The following is an 18,463-nucleotide window of genomic DNA, read 5'->3' as shown; positions in this document are numbered from 1 at the left end:
TGCAACAGCACTCTCACCCATTAAAACCACCCCTCCAGCCCCTTCTCTGCTGTACCAGGTAAGACAGGGGGAGTTACCTCAGAGCCAGGTCTAGTGACAGCAGAGGATGAGAAATGAGGAGGGAAAAAAATCTGACTCTGGGGGCTGGAGCCTTAAATGATGGATATTTTCCATCATTTCCATCATTTAATGGCACAGGGTTTGAGGACTGTGTGTTAAGGACTAGCCATGCCCTGCTCCAAAGCATCTCTGCTGCCTTCTCCCATGGAAAAATCCACCTCACTGGCAAATAATCAACACACAGGAGGAGAGGGAAAGAAAAAGATTAAATCAAGCATAAAATAAGCAGGAAAAAAAGTAAACCACAAGAGAAATCCAACGTTCTCTAAAAATCTGAAGTTTATTCATTAGAATTCAGTGAAAGGAACATTCATTTTAAAACGCAATCAATACGTTAAAAACTTGAAAGGACTAGTAGCAATGAGACCAGAAAGAAAACAAAAACAACCCCAAAATTCAGACAGGTTGGTCGCCTGGGAGGAGCCACCAGCCTGGCAGTGGGATGGGGCAGCCAAGGACAAGGGTCAATTCCTTTTTTTTCTTTAGAGCAGAGAGGCTTTTCTAAGATTTGAATTTTTCACTTCACCCAAGGGGAGCTTTAGTGTGACTCAATAGGGATGAGAGAGCAGGAGGCCCCAGTTGGAGAGGAGGGAGCCCAAAATTCCAGGACAGAGGGAATGTGGAAGGCAACGTGGGTCTGAGCCCCAGGAATGTTTGCTGAGCAACCTGTGCTGGGAATGGGGCAAACCCGATGAACAAAACTTTTAAAGAGCCAAATCAGCAGCAATTGCCATCTCTGCTGGGGGAAAAAAATCTGATTTTGGCTGGGTTTTAGCTTTTCAAAAGCTCTCCTCTCTTCTGATCCCAAAAGCCAAGGCAGTATCACTGCAGGAAGGTGCTTTAGTGATGTTGGTAATGCAGGTGGCACTGGGCTGGAGCTCCCAGCCAGGAGAAGAGAAGGAGGAGAAGGTGGCCAGCTCTGCTAATCCAGGATTATTTAAGGAGGAATCCATAGGCCTGGAGCAGGTGTTGCTGCCTGCATGAGGGTGAAATTCCAGCTCCCAGCCCAAACAGGAAGCACCAAAGAGAGAGGGAATCTGTTAAAGAGCATTGACAAGCACCAACCAATGGCATGCCCGGGGATTTCAAAAAAGCCCCAAATTTGGATAAAATAATGTAAGGAGACAGCAGGGAAAGCCCCAACTGACACCTGTGGGCTTCTACTTTAGAGATGGTCAACAGCACCTGGAGGGAGAAATCACCAAAATCCACAAATTCAGGTTAAAAACAACACTTAGAAGAAATGAAAGAACAGTTGGACGAGTGTGACAGAGCAGGATTAGAGATGTCTAAGTGGGGTGTGCAAAGTGTGTGTGTGCTGCAAGGGGTTGGAGTTATTCCAGCTGGGAAGTGGCCCAGCACATTCCTGGAGGAGCACAGGAGGGTTCTTGGCAGGGCATGGGCACGGCAGCAGCAGGAATTGCCTTTTCTCCACGGGAAGGGCAAACCACACCACTTGGAACGACGACACACACGAGTAAAAGAACAGTCTGTAAAATCTTTCCCATGATTATAAAATGCAAAACTATACAAAAATAGAGAAAAATCGACGTTTTTCTTAGGTGTATAAAAACAACAAACCAAATAAAACCCCAAAGTCTCCAAAATGCATACAGAATCACTTGGTAGGCTGACCCCAATGGCAGTGGTTTCATCGCAAGTTCACAGCCCCAATTTATCACTTTAGGCACAGCCCTAATTTATCACTTTTCCCTGGAAGAGACAAATTCCTCAAGTTGTTCCTTAGTATCTTGGCAAGACAATCTGCTATTCCTGACTTTTAAGTCTGATCTGTGGTTAGGAAGCCCTTTTGCATGAAAAACCTCAGTGAGCACTCCCAAATTTGGGCTCCTTGGGTAAGGCAGTGTTGGACTGATCCAGATCCAGCCCAGATTTTTCCTACGTATCCCAGGGTGTTTTGGGAAGAGGCAGTGAAATCCAATACCTACTGCAGTGATCATTTACAGGCTGAGTTACTGCACTGAAAATCCTTATTTCTTTGGATTAACGGGGCAGAATCCACCGCTAATCCAGCAAATTAATGTTTAGAAAACTTGTTGTAATTCAACAGATATTTGCTTCATGTAATTCCCATTGAATTAAAAGGAGAAACCTTTGGTATAAAGTCAGATTATCAAGTCTTGGCTGTATTGCTCCCCCTAAACCTCCCCAGCACGTACCTACAACTGAAAACATTATTCCTAGAGACATGTTGGCGACAGAACATTCATTGTAGCACCGAGACACTTCCAACCCCCAGCAGGACTTTGGCAAAGGCTGCACCACAGCTGAACAAAAACTACAAGCCCCAGAACCCACGAGATGCCTTTGGTGAGACGCTAAAACAAAGGAAAACAGGAGTTAAACCCAGTAAAGGGCTGTGAGGGGTGTGGCAACATCCGCCATGCCCCCGTGGTTTGTGGTCTGTAGGTGGTGGTGAGATGGGCAGGGCTGATACCTAGCCCTGACCTGGTTCCCAGCAAGGGGAGCCTGCCCCAGTGAGGAATATTCCAATATTCCAACATTCCAATACTCATTAGCAGCTGTTCACATGCAGCACTAACAAGGGGAGACACAACCTTGGAGCGAGGGGACCTTCCACTGGCTGACCACATTCTCCTCTTCAGGAGCGGCACCAAGAGCCAGGTTTCTCCCAGGAAATCCTCTCTGGTGTCACAGAGGGATGGAAGAAAAGACCCATGGCATGTTGGGCTCCTGCAGGAACTCCCTGCCGCAGGAAAAATTAAGGTTTAAGCCCATGGATGCACAGATAGGTCTGCACCACCTCAGCGGTCTGGGCAGGGAAATAAAATCACACCCAGCCTGGCTTTGCTTTTCCCTGCTCCTTCCCAGATATTCAAGGACAAGGCAGAAGGAATCTCTTCTCAAAAAGAAATATGATTTTGCTCTGGGGGAAAAAAAAATACCAAACTGAAAGCAGCTCCTTGTGCTGGAAAACACAGTGATGCCAAAGAGCTGCTGCTGGAGCCCCTGGAGCCACATCCATGTGGAGGCTAGAGCAGCAGGAGGGGGACCCAGCACAGCAGGAAAAGGGAATTTGGGCTGGGCAGAGCTATCCCTTGCTCCACAAATGGGGAAAAACTCTGGTATTTCCAGCTTGGGATTATTTTTTTAAATGCTACAGATTCTGCTGGAAAGAAAAGCAGGAAAGGGGCAACAAGGGGTGGGGGAACAAAAACCATCAGTGGAAAGAGGATTAAAATCAGAACACAGAGGTTGGGAAGGAGGAGGAGGAGGTAGCTTTGTGTCACGGACAGGGAGGTCTGGATCAGAGACAAGGCTGTTTGGGATCATGAGGACAGGGGAGAAGCCCCAAGGACCAACGGTTTGAAACAGATGTCACGGGAGCTCATTATGATCCCCCAGGCAAAGTCTGACCCCCAGCTTGTGTCCCTCCTCCATGTTCCTTCAAAGAGGAGGAGAAAAATCCCAAACCTGCAGCAACCTCCAGCTTTTTTGTTCCCTCCAGCCAGAGGAAGAGGCCATGAAGCCCAATTTAGGCATTCCAACAAACATGAAACTTCCCTCCTGTGAGTTTATGCAAAAAAACAACCATAAAATAACAAAATTAAATTAAAAAGCCACAAAACTTCCTTTTGAGAAAGTAACAGCATCTGCCACTTCACAGCTACAGGCATGATGCAAATTTAGCTTATTTCATGTGCCCATGGTCCTGGAGAGATGAGGAGCTGGGACAAAGCACAGGAAAGGTTTCCTCCAGGAATTACACTCTGGGAAGACAGACCACAACAAAGAAGGGACTGACACTTTGTTCTTGAAAGGGACACCAAAAACAGCACATCTCTCCAGGCAAATTGAAACTGGACCTGGAGAGCATTATCAGCGCGTACACAAAAGCTCCTGCTTTCCTTTGGGGCAAGGAAAAAAAGTAATAAATAAAAATGTTGCTGCAAAGTTCCCCTTCCAGCGGACTCATCCCCTGGGAACAACCAGCATCCTTCCCCCCAGCTCCACAATCAACACCAAGATGGAAGACATTCAAAGTGAGTCTGAATCAAAACATTTCACCGAGAAGGGGAAAAGAAACCCCATTTCTCTCAAAGTGTCGCCAAGCCTTGTTCCCCCAGCTCCAATCCTGCCCAGACCCCGAACCTGCCACTCTGGCAACAGGTCCGTTCCCAGCTTCTGTCCTGGCAGCAGTGCCAGGGGCTGCTGCTGCACTTGGCATCGAAAAGGGCTGGAAAACCACAAAGTGCCTCAGTGTTGACACAGGAACACCGAGGCACCTCCGATCCCCACTAGAGCACCTGCAGGGCAAGGCCCAGCTCCCATTAGTCACCCCTACCCCGATCGCTCACGGCCTCGCCCTCCCTGCCCTGCACCACTTCCACCCTGCCTGGGGCAGCCCCTCGGTGACGGGTGACATTCCTGCAGCTACTCTGCGTCGGTGACATCGAGGGCAGTGCCCTGGCAGTGCCCGGGGGTGCCCCTGCCCTTCAGGGGCTCTGCGCAGCGCTCTGGGCTCTCTGCAGGGCTGGCGTTCCTGCCAGGATGCTGAGGCATGCCCTGGGCAATGCCCACGGGCTTGCCCTTGGAGCGCTTCTCTGGGGAGCAGGCAAAGCTGAAGCTCGGGGGCAGCTCCGCTTCTCCCAGGGGTACCAGGCGGGACAGCCTGGGGACCTCTCCATGGTACCTGTAGGACCCCGCTGCCTCCCGTGCCCGCCGCGCCTCGGGCTGCAGGGGCAGGTTGGAGGGGCAGAGCGCATGCCGGGGCAGCTCTGGCTCTTGGGGCTGCCTGTCCAGAGCCTCCCCAGAGAGAGGTGGGAAAGGGGACATGGTGCCCAGCTCCTCAGACGGCTCCCACACGCTCTCCATGGCGCCGACCGGAGCGAAGCCCCAGAGCTCCATCCCACCGCCATCGCTGCCGCGCTGCAGGTGCTGCAGGCCTGGCCAGCTCAGCCCGCCCTCCAGGGCCACCAGCTCGCCCTCCTCCTTGCTCCTGCTCCTCCGCGCTCCACCCGAGTCCTTCCTGCTGCCTTCCTGCCGGGCCCAGAGCCGGCAGGGCTGCGGGCCGCTCCGGGCAGCCTGTGGCTCAGCCAGCTCGAACTCGAGGCTCTCTGTGTCCAGGGAGCGGCTCCGCCGGTCCATGGAGAGCGGTGCCGGCATGGAGGGGCTGAGCCCATGGAGGCGCAGGTGGCGGGGCAAGCTGGCCACCCCCCAGTTGCAGCTCTGGAAGGAGCCCAGGGAGAACCCCAGGGACATTCTCTCGTCACATTCAGCCAACGACTCCTTCTGTCCGTAGCCGTCATCAAAGGCCTCGGCAATGTCCTCGCTCAGCTCTGGGTGCTGCTCACACTCCCCTTCCCCCTCCTGCTCCACGTCCACCACATCGAAGGTGACCATGGTGGGGAGGGCGGGGAGGTTCTGGGTGAAAGAGGAGCTGGAGACCGAGCTCCCCAGGCTTTCAGAGAGGCTGGAGAAGAGGGTTCCACTGCTGGCAAACTCCACCAGCGCCTGGGAGAAGCTCACGGCATGCTCAGGCTCGCTGCCCACCTGGGGCTCACCGGGAGTGGGATGCGCTCTGTAGCCAGGGAACATCCCTGCCTTGGCTGGGACAGAGTCCCCAAACAACCCACAATCTGGGTTCGAATCGAACCCTGGGGTGTTCTTCGTGAGCTCAGTAAGGCAACTTCCTGGGGCTTTTTGGCTGTTGTAACAGTTTTCTGGACACAGAGTCCCTGGAAAATCCCTCCACTCTGGATTTTCAGCTCTAGCCACCGGAACCCCATCATTCACAGCCCAGTTCAGGGTGTGTGAGGCCACCTGCTCACCACCAAGGCCACTCTGACTCTTGCCACTGGAGCTGGCTGCTCTAGTTTTACATTCAATGCACTGCTTTTCCCGAGGACACTCCTCCTTGCTGGAAACATCTAGGCGTTTCAGGACCGGCTCCCTCTGCAGCTCCCAGTACAGCAGCTCCTTCTGAAGGGCTGCAAGACCTTCCTCTTCTGTTTCCATCACCCCTCTTTTCTGATCCATCATCTGCTGGATCAGGCTCTTCTCCGCTGGGAGGCAGAAGTCCATGAAGTAGCTGAAGATGCCCGGGCGGGGGCCTTTGCCCTCGAACAGCGATTCCTCCCCATGACAGGGGCTCATCAGCGTGTCAAACTCATAAAGTGCATCGCCGCTGTAGCTGTCCCGGGGCAGACGGTCCTTCTTGAGCTCCTCTCCAGCCTCATCCTCCAGCCCTGGCGTCGTGGAGTCATAATAACCCTCGTCACTGTTTGGGGCAGACTCTTGCTGGTCGCTCTGGGGTGTCAGGAGGTCGACACCATCCATGGGGTCACCCATGTAGGGGTGGGCGTCTCCCTCGTGCGAAGCGTGTGTCTCCAGGCTGCTGCGGGACACCTGGGCCCCGTAGCTCCTGTCCCCTGGCATGCTGCCATCCCACACCTGGTGCAAGTACTCCTCGGCCTCCTCAGGAATGGCCATCTCCTCCCCGCCACCCTGGTAGGTGACCAGGCAGGAGCTGCGCTTGGCAGCCTCCCTGCTGCGCTCCACCGAGATGCTGCTCTCGGCGATGTCAGGCTCGGCGATGTCGTCCCCACAGCCTGTCAGGGAGTCGAAGCTCTTCAGGGAGGTGACGTCTCCCAGGATGAGGCTCAGCAGGTCCCCGGAGTGCAGGCAGGGAGGCTCGCTGTCCATGAGGTCTGGGTGGAAGGCCAGCAGCAGACTGTCACGGTCAAACTCAGCGCAGGTGGCAGTGTCAGCCTCCAATTTCGTATCTGGAGCATTGCCATCTCCTGGCACTGCCACCACTGCATCGCCCTTGGAGCTGCCCCCTTCAGCCACAGGGCAGGAGGGCTCAGGGGCCTCCCCACAGCCAGGCTCACCCCCCGGGCAGGCTGTGGGCACAGGGACTGGCCCTGCCCCCCTGCTCTCTGCAGCCCCCCGGCTCTCCACTGCCACCCCCGGGGCACTGCTGGGCTCCTCGAGGTCCCTGTTCCACTCGGGAAGCTCTGCCCTCTCACCCTCTGCAGCCTTGCTCTTCCGGTGCCGCCGGATGCTGTTAAAAAACCCCTTCAGGCCTTTTTTGGGCCTGGGAAAGGAGGACTTGTCCCCATTGGGCTTTTTGTCACAGCCCTCGATGCTCCCAGGGGGAGAGTTGTCCTGCTGGCCCAAGTTCCCCCTGGCTCCGGTGTCCCCGGGCAGCTGAGCGCTGCGGGAGCACGGCAGGGGGCCAGGATGCACATCCAAGGGGCTGTTGGGCTGGGTCCTGTCGGACGTGGCGCTGCTCAGCCCATCATGGGTCTTGCACTTGCTGAGCCCCTTCTTGCCCTGGCCCTTGCCCCGGCCGCCGAAGAAGCTGGGCAGGGTGCAGATGCTCCTCTTGCCCCCGAACAGCTTGAAGGCCGTTTTCCGCAGCTTCCCAGGCGGCGGAGGCTGCGGCTCCCGGAGTTATTGGCACCCTCGGGAGACGCATCCCCGCCCTCCTCCCGCCGCTGGTCACCGCAGGCCTGCTCCTCCAGGCTGCCCATCTCCATGGCAGCAGGGTTGGGATCTAGCTGGGAAGGGCAGCTTCAGGAGCAGAGCCCTCCTGGAGCAGGGATGAGTTCATCACAGCTGACCTAGGACAGAGAGAAAGGGGACAAAGGTGAGAGCCAGAAGCGTCACAGGGAGAAGGGCTACATCACCAGCTGGAAATGGAGCTGCAGGAGCCTCTGAGCTCCCTCCACTCCCAGAATCCAGCCACCAAAATGCAGTGATGCTTAAATTTACCAGTTTGCCAGAGCAGGCAAATCACAAGGCAAGTCCCTACGGGGCAATGTCCCTGGGGACCCCCAAGCCAGCTCGCTCCAACCCCTTCAGCTTCCCAGATATTTCTGCCTCCAGGGAGATCAGATTCGGCCACCAGCCACCTCTGAGCGAGGAAACAGAGGCTGCTCCAGCAGGGAGAAGGGCTGGCACCTGCCAACCCCCACTTCCCACCCTCCCACACCCCGTGCCAAGCATCCTGAGGGACGCCAAACCAGGACACAGCCCTCACACTGCACACGTGTCCAGCAAAAAAACCCACTTGGGTTACTATGCTGGCTTTTCTTAATAGAAGATTTCTGGGTTTTTTTAAATAATCTGTCCAGCGAGGGAGAATCGCATTAAAAACACCCACTGTGAACCCCCTGATCAGATTATCCTGGAAGAAGAGAGGTAGGTTGGAAATCTGACCCTGGATCGCTGTCAGAAACGGGAGAAATAAAACAATTACAATCATGTTTCTTTTGCAGAGATGAGGGTGGAGAAACTAAATGCAATAAAACCCTAATGCACTGCCAAGCTGTAATGCCTGAGGCTGAGCTCTGACCAGTGTGAGCCCAGGGAAGCTCCTCGTGGTGTTTAGCCAGAGATTCCAAATTAAAAATACATCCAAAAGGCCTCTGCTCCTGCAACCCCACAGAAAACCTTCCATCTCAGGGTTATTTTTTTTCCCCACAGGTCTGGGTTGCTTTGCCTCTACAATTTGACATCACTGTTCACCGTAGGGGTTGGAACTGAATAGGCTTTAAGGTGCCTCCCAACCCAACCCATTCCATGACTCTGGAATTCAGGGATTGGTGGTAACCCCTCACATTCACCTGTCCCTCTGGAACCAGCAGCTAGGGTGCATCTGGGGCCACGTTCCCATTGGCAAAATGGGCTTTTCCAGCTCTGCCAGATGCCTCCAAAGCCTCTGGAGCATCACCGGGCCTGAAAGGGACTCCCACGCCTGGTACCTGTGCAGGGCTGCTGGAAAACTGGGGGGTGGAATGACCCCACACCTGTCCCTGGACAGGGGCTCCTTGAAAAAATAGCAATGGGGGGGATGAAACAGAGCCAAGATTTCAAAAATTCCATTTGGGAATCATTTCTCCCCGGCTCCACGTCAGCACAGGCTGCTGAGGGGGGAAGGGGTGTTGGAGAAGAATAAAAAATGAAAATGATAAAAATGAAAATAAAGAAAAATGAAAGGCACCGAGGGCAAAGAGCCCCGATTAATAAATCGCGAAAAACAGGGTTTAAAACCAACAACAAAAAAAGCACCGCAACAATGAACCGCAGCGGTGGGGACCCCGCGGGACCCCCGGCCCGCCCAGCCCCGCGGGGGGAGGCCCCCCCAGCCCGGCCCTCCCCGCTTCCCCGCCGCGCTCCCAAACTTTCGGGAGGATCCAGGAGAAAGCGAGGGGCGGTCGGGCCCGGCCACGGGGAAGAGGCACCGCAGGCGCGGGCACGGGCGGCGCCAGGCCCGCCGACAGACCCTCCCATCCTCCCGCAGCACTTACCGACCCCCCGGGACGCTCTCGGGACCCGCCGGACCCCGGCCCAGCCCTGAGGCCGCTGAGGGGCCGCGGATCCGCCCGGCGCGGGCGGCAGGGGCGGTGCCGCGTGACGACGAGGGCGGGGCCATGGGTGGGGCGGGGCCGCGGGCGGGGCGGGGCTTCCTCACAGGGCGGTGGCAGGGCCTCTGCCATTGGCTACAGTGACAAGGGGGCGTGGTCTCATGCGGGGCGGGGCCTCCGCAGTGAAATCACTGCGAAATGGGCGTGGTCTCGATGCAGGGGGCGTGGCCGTCACCGTGGACTCGTAGTTATGGGGCGTGGCCTCGGGGGCGTGGTCTGCAAGGTGGGATATCAATTATGGGGCGTGACGTCACTTTCACGTGAGTCTGGGTGGTGGCGGGGCGTGGTCTCGGGGCGAAGGGGCGTGGCCTCGTTAGGCGGAGCTCGGCGTCCTCTGTGCCGAGGGGCGTGGTCTCCTTGTGGGGGCGTGGCCGCGGGGCGGTGGGTGACAGAGGGACACGCGGGTCCCGGACACGCGGAGACGGGGGTAGGTGGCATTGCCGGGTGTGACAGGGTGTGACTCTAGGGGGACGGTGGCGTGTGCGCGTGGCACTGGGACACCCCCCTGCCTACGCTACTGCCACCCACGTGGGTGTCACCCGCGAGCCACCGCTGCACACCCGGCTCACACCTATCCACCCATCACACACTTGTGTCGCACCCCCAGCTCACACCCACCCATCGCACCCTAGCTCACACCCACACATCCATCACACACCTGGGTCACACCCCGGCTCACACCGACCACTGCATTCCCAGCTCACGCCACCCGTCCCCCCCCCAGCTCACACCCCTCTCACACCCTCAGCATCCACCCATTGCACATCTGACTCCCGTGCACCCTTGCACCCCAGCTCCACTCACCCATTGCACCCCCAGCCCACACTCACTCCCACCCTGCTTCCACCCACCTGTTTCACACATAGCACCCACCATTGCACCCCCAGCACCCATCCACAACATCACTCCCCAGCTCAACCCCACATGGCCCACTTCCAGCTCCCACCACCCATCACACCCCTTGCACGCCCAGCTGACCCCCAGTCACCCCCGGCTCACCCCCACCTCTCACATACCTGGCTCCCCCCTATCTCACGCCGCACTGAGCAGCCTGGCACTGAAAACTCCTCCTCCTTTTGGGGACCCCCCAAATTCCCAAAGTCCCCTCAGATCTCCATGTGGGAGTGACACAGGGGCCCCTTGAGTAGAAGAGACACTTGCCCCTCCCACGGGTGGAAATCTCCCTGGAGCATGACAATGTCCCCTCTCCCACCCCCATCTCCAGTTGGATCACCATCACAGTGTCTGGATGGGGAGGGAAATGCCATGAGCATTATGTTCCCCTATGGAGCAATTCCCAATGCTTTGTCCAGTTATATCCAAGCCCTAATTCTCCCCTTCAGAGAAGCCTCACAGCCTAATTAATAGATGCTGATAAATAGATCCCAGGACCCTTGAAACAAGCCCATAAATCCTGCAGGAGTCCTGTGTTTGGCCAAGAGTGATCCTCAGAGCTCCTGACATGGAGCTCCAACCCTGTACCTCTGCCTGGCAGTGCTTCCCTTTGGGATGCCGTTAGGGCAGGATGGAATAAACCCTCAGGAACACATTCTGCTGCATCCCAAAACTGCTCAGAGCATCACCAGCACTGGGGTTTATCTGTCAGCTCCTGGCTGTGGGAAGAGCCAGAAAGGCACCTCCACCAGTGAGGATGATCCCAATGTCTAAGGCTTGAGAGATGGAGAGTCATGGAGGTGGTGCTGGGATGCATCACTCCAGGCTCATCCTGAAATTCCCCAGGCACAGCAATTCCCTGCATCCCTTCCATGGTGCCAGCTGGTCTGCTGGGGTCTTCCAAATATGGGATATGTCCCCAAATGGGTCACAAGAGTTTAATAGCAACAGTAGCAACATTTTTAATTAAAACCCAGTCACAGAAGACCCTCAGCTACAACAAGAACCACTTTTGGGGTGAGGAAGATGATGTTTGAGGTCAGAGATGAGTCGGGGTTGGGTTTTTTGTGTTTTTTTTGTTTGTTTTTGTTTTCTTGGGAATCTGGATAACCCTCCAGCCAGGGTGGGCACACATGGCTGGGTCCAGCCCCACTTCTGCCCCTGCTGAACAGAGGGTACACTTGGAAACCCCTCTGGGAATCACAGAATCAGGGAATGAATTGGGTTGGAACGGACCTTAAAGTTCATCTCATTCCACCCCCTGCCATGGGCAGGGACACCTCCCACTAGCCCAGGTTGCTCCAAGCCCCGTCCAACCTGACCTTGGACACTTCCACGGATGGGGCAGCCACAGCTTCTCTGGGCAACCTGTGCCAGGGCCTCACCACCGTGGGAAAGGGGGTTCAGGGACAGCAGGTGCCACATTGTGGGGGAACCTGCAGGCACAGACCTGGTTGTGTCCCCCAGGAGGGGATGAGGGAAAAGCAGCCTTTGCTCCTCTCCCTCTGCCTTCCACACTTTTTCCCAACCCCTTCTCCAACCAACATCAACTCAAGGTGAAAAATCCCTCGGTAAGGAGGTTTAGAGGCAGATCCAGGGAATCAGATCCTGCTCCACCATCACTCTGATGCAGACCAGGAGCTGAGGTGTCCTGTTTCTTCTGCCCCTTCCCTCCCCAACCTTTCACACAGGCACCAATTTTGGAGACGGGAATGACTTTTGACACAAATTCCTGTTGGTTCCACAGATTTCAGAGCTTCACTCCCAGATGTCAGAGTGGCTGTCCCTGGAGGCGGGCTGTGTGTCATGGCTGGTGCTGCAGGTAGTTGGCCAGGACTGTGGGGATTTCCAGCTCTCTGAGGGTGGGCAGGTGGCCAGGCTGCTTCAGGATTCGCCTCATAGCCAGCCGGGACTGGGACAGTAGGGACTTGGGATGAGCTGTGTGAGGAGACAGGAATAACAAGATGGTCACTCCCAAACCCTGCTCCCCTCCAACCCAGCAAAAGGACATGGACAGATCAAAATAGACGGGGTTGGACTAGATGGTCTTTAAGGTCCCTTCCAACCCAAGGCATTCCATGATTCTAGGAAAACCAAAGGTCTCTTGTGTTTGGGGACACAGACCCAGACACAAGCTTTGCAGCACAAGTTCCACAGGAGCTGGGCATGGAGAGGAAACCTTCTATCCCAAGGCATTCCATGATTCTAGGAAAACCAAAGGTCTCGTGTTTGGGGACACAGACTCAGACACAAGCTTTGCAGTACGAGTTCCACAGGAGCTGGGCATGGAGAGGAAACCTTCTATCCCAAGGCATTCCATGATTCTAGGAAAACCAAAGGTCTCGTGTTTGGGGACACAGACTCAGACACAAGCTTTGCAGTACGAGTTCCACAGGAGCTGGGCATGGAGAGGAAACCTTCCACCCTCATATGGAAATAAGTGCATTTTTCCTTGACACAGGCAGTACAGGAGAGCCCAAGTTGAGCAGCAGAGAGGAGAGGAATGGTGAAAAGCAGCCTTTAACCCAACAATGGAGTGGAAATACCAGGCTGTGGGAATGATAGAATCACGGAATGGCTTGGGCTGGAAGAGACCTTAAAGCCCATCTTGCACATATTCCACTAGACCAGGTTGCTCCAAGCCCTGTCCAGCTCGGCCTTGAACACTTCCAGGGATGGGGCAGTAGTCAAGTGATGCTGCAAAGGGAGCTGAGGCTTAAGGAAAGCCTGGGTAAAGCAAAAGATAAAGGGAAGGGGAATCAGCAGCAGCTTAAACAAGCAAAACTAGTGCTTATTTCCAGCCCTGGGCCACCCCAGGTTACCTCTGGCCTGCAGCAGCAGCTCCAGCCCCTCGCTGCGTGTGCCGGCCCATCCACGGGCACGTTGGGCAGGTACACGTTGGCTCCAAAGTCAATGAGCAGCTTGATGAACTTGCTATGGCAGCCATGCCTCAGGCACGTCTCCAGCAGGGTCTTGGCTCCTTGATCTGGGTGATCACCCCCTGATCCGTGCAGTTGTAGTCAGGGTCGGCCCCATGGAGGAGCAGCAGCCTGAAGCACTCCAGGTGCCTGTAGGCGGCCGCCAGGTACAGGGGTCCAGAACACGACACTGAGTTGGGCCGCCCACTGGGGCAGCCTGGCCTGGACGTTGGGCTCTGCTCCGTGCTCCAGGAGCTGCCGCAGGATGTCCACGTTGCCATCCCTGGCCGCGAGGAGCAGTGGGGAGCAGTTGTTGTAGATGCTGCCCGCAGGACTTGCCCCGGCATCCAGCAGGGCCTCTACGCACTCGCGGTGGCCATTGCTGACAGCCACAACAGCGGGGTCTGGGCCTTCACGTCCAGGCCATCCACCTCGGCCCCGTGGGCCAGCAGCACCCGCAGGCTCTGCACGCAGCCCCGTGTGGCTGCCAGGCGCAGGGGGGTGCTGGGAACCCCCCAGCCACTCCGGCGGTTAATGAGCCTCTTGTACCTGTCCTGGGACAGGAGGCGATGCAGCGTTTCACAGTCGTCCTCAGACACTGCCCGGCTCAGCTCCTCGCTCTCCCCCATCGTCCTCTGCTCGTCATCCCTGGGCTGGAGCCTGGAGAACATTTTGTTGATGTCCATCAGGCTCATTTTCGGGGGTCTGTCGCCCATGTGCTGCTTTCATGGTAAAGGATAAAGGCAAAGATCTACAGGATGACAAAAGCAGGTGAGGAACCAGCCCCTGACACCAAAGCCAGCTTTTTAGCATTATTTTTAATGTACAATATGGGGAAGATTTAAAACAAAATGGACAAAGAGCATTGGGTTCTGGTGCTGCTGATGGGCAGCACTGCCCTGCACCACGTGAGGAAACCCTGTGGGTGAAGGGCTGAGGCAACAACAGAGGGCAAAGGTGTAGCAGGTACGTGGGTCATGTTCCCTTAAATCATGGAATGGTCTGGGTCGGAAGGGACCTCAAAGACCATCCAGTTTCATGGGCAGGGACACCTCACTAGCCCAGGCTGATCCAACCTGGCCTTGGACACAGCCAGGGATGAGGCAAGCCACAGCTTCTCTGGGTAACCTGTGCCAGGGCCTCCCCACCCTCCCAGGGAAGAATCCTTCCCAATATCCCATCTAACACTGCCCTCTGGCAGTGGGAAGCCATTCCCTCTTATCCTGTCCCCTCCATCCCTTGTCCAAAGTCCCCTCTCCAGCTCTCCTGGAGCCCCTTTAGGCCCTGCAAGGGGCTCTCAGGTCTCCCTGGGAGCCTTCTCCAGTGAAATCCCCCCAGCTCTCCAGCCTGGCTCCATCAGCCCTGAGGGGGTGAAGGGTAAGAGATCCTCATGGGATACTCAACCTGGAGCTCAGGAAGACTCTGGGTGCCACAGTATCTGGCAAGGCCCCTGCACCCACTGCTGGGCAAAGCCTCCCATTTCCCAAACTCTCAGCAATCCCCATCCAGTTCTCCCTGGGAGAAAAGAGCATGTTGGAAAAGAGTGGGAAACAATTCTGCTTCGTTCCTGGGACTCTCACCAGCACCTGCAATTCAAGTGTTTCAGGAAACCTGGATGAAAAGCTGGCAGTGTTGGAAGGTTTTTACCCCCTGCCAGTTTTTACCAGGACGTGGGTTTCAAATAGAGGATGAGGTGAATGTGAAGGGAGTTGGTTTGATTAGGGATCAAACACCTTTCAGCTTCTCCCTTCCCAAAACGATGCTAGCATTAGAATTCCACAATTTTCCTCTCTCCTCCTCCAGCCCTAGGAACATAGCTGGGACTGGGATGTTCGTAGTGAGGGGTTTGGGGTGGTGGGAGGAAGGAGGGATGCTGAGCTGATCATACTGAGCAGAGACTGAACCCCCCCCCAGGACTGCCGGGCTCTGGGTGCAGGACGTGGCCTCAGTGCAGCAAGAGACAGGAATGTGATGTCCCAGCTGGAAATGGGATGGGCAGAGGAATTTCTCGGCAGCCCTGTGGCATCTCGTGTTTCCGCGGCAGAGGCAGAGCTCTCTGCTCCGCCCCCGGAGGAGCCAAAGAGCTGCACCTCGAGCAATTAACCTCGATCTGCAAACGACGGGGCAGCCACCGGGGCGCCCGTCTCAAATCCACCCCCGAGCTACCAGTGACCCTCTGTCAGGCCATGGCACAGCTGGGGGAAGTGGGACAAATCTGATGGCTCTGAGCGACAGCAAAGCTCTGCTGGGCTTCCACCGTCCCAATTTATACAGAAATATATGGAATTGTAGCATTGCTGTTATTCATTAGACACGCTGATAATGAGCTCTGGAGCTTTGGGATCACCCCATCCACATGGCTAATTGGGTTTGGGGGGGTTATTGCAGATTTGGTTAAAAAAGAAAGTTATATTACAAGTTATATTTCCAAGGGGAACAGTGTGGAAAAGTAAAAGAGCAGCTGTAACATTTCCTGAACACACAAACAGGATCTCCAAAGGAAGGTTACCTGGACAGCGAAAGTACTTGTGTGAAGAGCTCACAGAGGCTCTTCAACCAGAAGAGCTCAAACCAGAGTTCATGGAATTCCAGAATGGTTTGGGTTGGAAGGAACCTTAAAGCTCATCCCATCTGCCCCCTGCATGGGCAGGGACACCTCCCACTAGCCCAGGTTGCTCCAAGCCCCGTCCAACCTGGCCTTGGACACTTCAGGGATGGGGCAGCCACAGCTTCTCTGGGCAACCTGTGCCAGGGCCTTCCCACCCTCAGAGAAAGTTGTCATGTCCTGAGCTGAAAGAAGCTGTCCAGGCACCCACAGACCCCCCCCCCCCCAAAAGAGGCTGTGACAGAGAACCCACTTGTACAGCTGGTTCTTAGGTACCTCCCATCTCCCACCGCCGGGGGGTCCTGGAGCTGCTGCTTACCTGGGAGGGGGGGGATGCTCACAGCACCTGAGGCCTTGGGGGTCCCATGGAGAGTCCTCCCGTGGATTAAACCCAAAACCAAGAGCAGAAGAGAGGGGACCTTGCTGGGGATGGCCACTTGCTCTGTGTGACCAGAGCAGGCTCAGAGCTCACAGCTGAAATGCCACGGCAGGACAGGGCCGGGGCCTGGGGCTAATTTTAGCCCCTCAGGGGGTTTTAATCTTACCATTTCCATTCTTGGAAAGTTCCCCCGGGTAATATAGTGAGGGCAGCGAGGTGGGGGGAGGCTGGGACAGGTGCTGGGGGCTGCCTGACCCGTCTGAGCAGACACAAGCATCTGCTTCACTGTTTCCTCAAGGAATCACAGGGAACTGGGTGGTTTGGGGTCCCCTGCCAGGGCTGCCAGTCACCCAAATTCCCTCTTAAACCCTCTCCTAACCACCTTCTCCCCTTTCACAGCAACAAAATGGCCATTTGCATCATCTAGAATTGCTTATTAAACATTAGAAGAACAAAAGCCATCGAAGACAGTCCAGATTTCACTCCTGAGCTGCTCCTACTTCTTCTCCCCTGGATGCACCTGCCAGAAGGAACCACGGCCATGGCTTTGTAAAATTAAGCAGCAGAGGGGAAGGCAGGAAACTTTACAGGGCAAATAAAAGGGGCAGAGAACAGCACTGGGGCTCTTATCAAAAGCTGTCAGCTGGGAAGTGTAATTGTATTTTATCCAGTTCCCTTGAAGCCTTCTCCCAAGTCCTCGGCAGTGGAGCAGAAACAGCCTGGCAGTTTGAGGCAGAGTTATCAGTGGCACAAGATACGAGAGGGGAACCAAATTGTCCAGCAGAAAAATCTCCACTGCTGCAAGAAGTGAAATCAGGGGGCTCTGCAAATGTATGATGTCCCCATGTCACCACCACCTGGTTTGTGGGCCCTGCTGAAGAGCAGGGAAATGCTCAGTATTGATTGTGTTTAGACTTTTGGCTTCCTCGTACTTTCACTCTCCAAATTCAGCCAAAAATAGGTTATTACTTCAAAAAGGTCAGTTTCCCCAATGGAATTGTGGAGTATTATGTGGATAAACATGGGAGCAGGAGTGGAGAGTTCAAGGTTTACTGAGTGTCAAGAAGCTGCAACCACAACGGGGAGGCTGCAGTGAGAAAAGCCAAGCCTGGCTGGAAACCCACAAAACACAGAAATCAAAGCAGCCATTAAAAAGACAGTGCTATAAAGGGGAAAAAAAGGGAGCGTAGACAACAGAGTGAATACATGTTAGAAAATGTGAAATGTAGGAAACTTGGAGATGAAAGGAAAACCCTTGAAAGGGAAATTAATGATAAACTGCTTATTATTTTGTTGTTGTTGCTGCTCTTTAGTTGTTACCCAAGAAAGATCTTAGAAACAAGAACAGCTCTTTGGTAAAGGAGCAGATTAACCGAATACTAATGAGGAAGCACTTGCTGAGAAACCTCCTCAACTGGAATCACACACAGACATGCTCCTGGTGCTCCCTGCGCTGCTGCAGGAATGTGTTCCACGCATCCCACGTGGATATTACATCAGCAGAGCCAGATAAACCCTGATGGGAGCCCAGTGAGAGGTGACTGATAAGCCTGACCCATTTTGGAGAAGCTTCCCAGCACTTCAAACTCCAGGGAAGGCCGAGGAGTCAGGAAAACCCTTTACCTCTAGGAGCTCCTGGCACGAGCAGCTGTCCTGAGCCAGAGGCTGACCCGGCCTGGGCTCCAGGAAAGCAACTCTTTATCAGCTCTTCCTTCACTGGGGAAGAATTAGAAGCAGAAGTGTACTTAATGCCAGTCAATAAGGTTTTTTGGGAAGGTAAATCCTGTCCAGAGTTGCTTCCATTAAAGAGATTATAGTTATTAAGGCAGCTGAGGAGAGCTAATGAGCTTTTGGATTTAAGGCTGCTAAGCATCCTGATTTAAAAGTTTGGAGTTAAACAGTGCCAAATAAATGATTTTGTAGGGATTAAGGATTTACTAACAGTCCTCAAGGTCAGAAACGCAGCTACTGAGTGGGGCTACTTTGAGCTGGGAGTTGCTGCCAGACCGCAGTGAAGCCTTTGAGCTTGGGAGTTTCCCTCCATGCCGATCACATTCCAGCACTTATCCCTGTGGATTCTGTTGACCATCTTCTCTCTGCCCAGCCGGGAGGTGGTTCCAGCAGCCCTGTG

General features: G+C 54.9%; 2 protein-coding genes across 2 annotated transcripts; both read right to left on the bottom strand.

Moving 5' to 3' along the window:
- Positions 1 to 381: 381 nt before the first annotated feature.
- AMER1 (APC membrane recruitment protein 1) lies at positions 382 to 7,745 on the bottom strand. Its single transcript, XM_032702233.1, is given in 2 exon segments — positions 382 to 7,556; positions 7,559 to 7,745. Coding segments are annotated over 2 exon segments (3,108 nt in total). The 5' UTR covers positions 7,647 to 7,745; the 3' UTR covers positions 382 to 4,536.
- Positions 7,746 to 12,145: 4,400 nt separating this feature from the next.
- Positions 12,146 to 18,439, bottom strand: ASB12 (ankyrin repeat and SOCS box containing 12). Its single transcript, XM_032701841.1, is given in 8 exon segments — positions 12,146 to 12,368; positions 13,253 to 13,289; positions 13,292 to 13,404; positions 13,407 to 13,545; positions 13,547 to 13,743; positions 13,746 to 14,099; positions 14,753 to 14,863; positions 17,956 to 18,439. Coding segments are annotated over 6 exon segments (939 nt in total). The 5' UTR covers positions 14,065 to 14,099; positions 14,753 to 14,863; positions 17,956 to 18,439; the 3' UTR covers positions 12,146 to 12,234.
- Between the last annotated feature and the right edge of the window lie 24 nt (positions 18,440 to 18,463).

Source organism: Chiroxiphia lanceolata, chromosome 14, assembly GCF_009829145.1.
Source record: "Chiroxiphia lanceolata isolate bChiLan1 chromosome 14, bChiLan1.pri, whole genome shotgun sequence".
In the NCBI taxonomy this organism is placed as follows: domain Eukaryota; kingdom Metazoa; phylum Chordata; class Aves; order Passeriformes; family Pipridae; genus Chiroxiphia; species Chiroxiphia lanceolata.
Note: the sequence above shows the minus strand (reverse complement) of the source record. Positions and strands in the feature narration are given on the sequence as shown.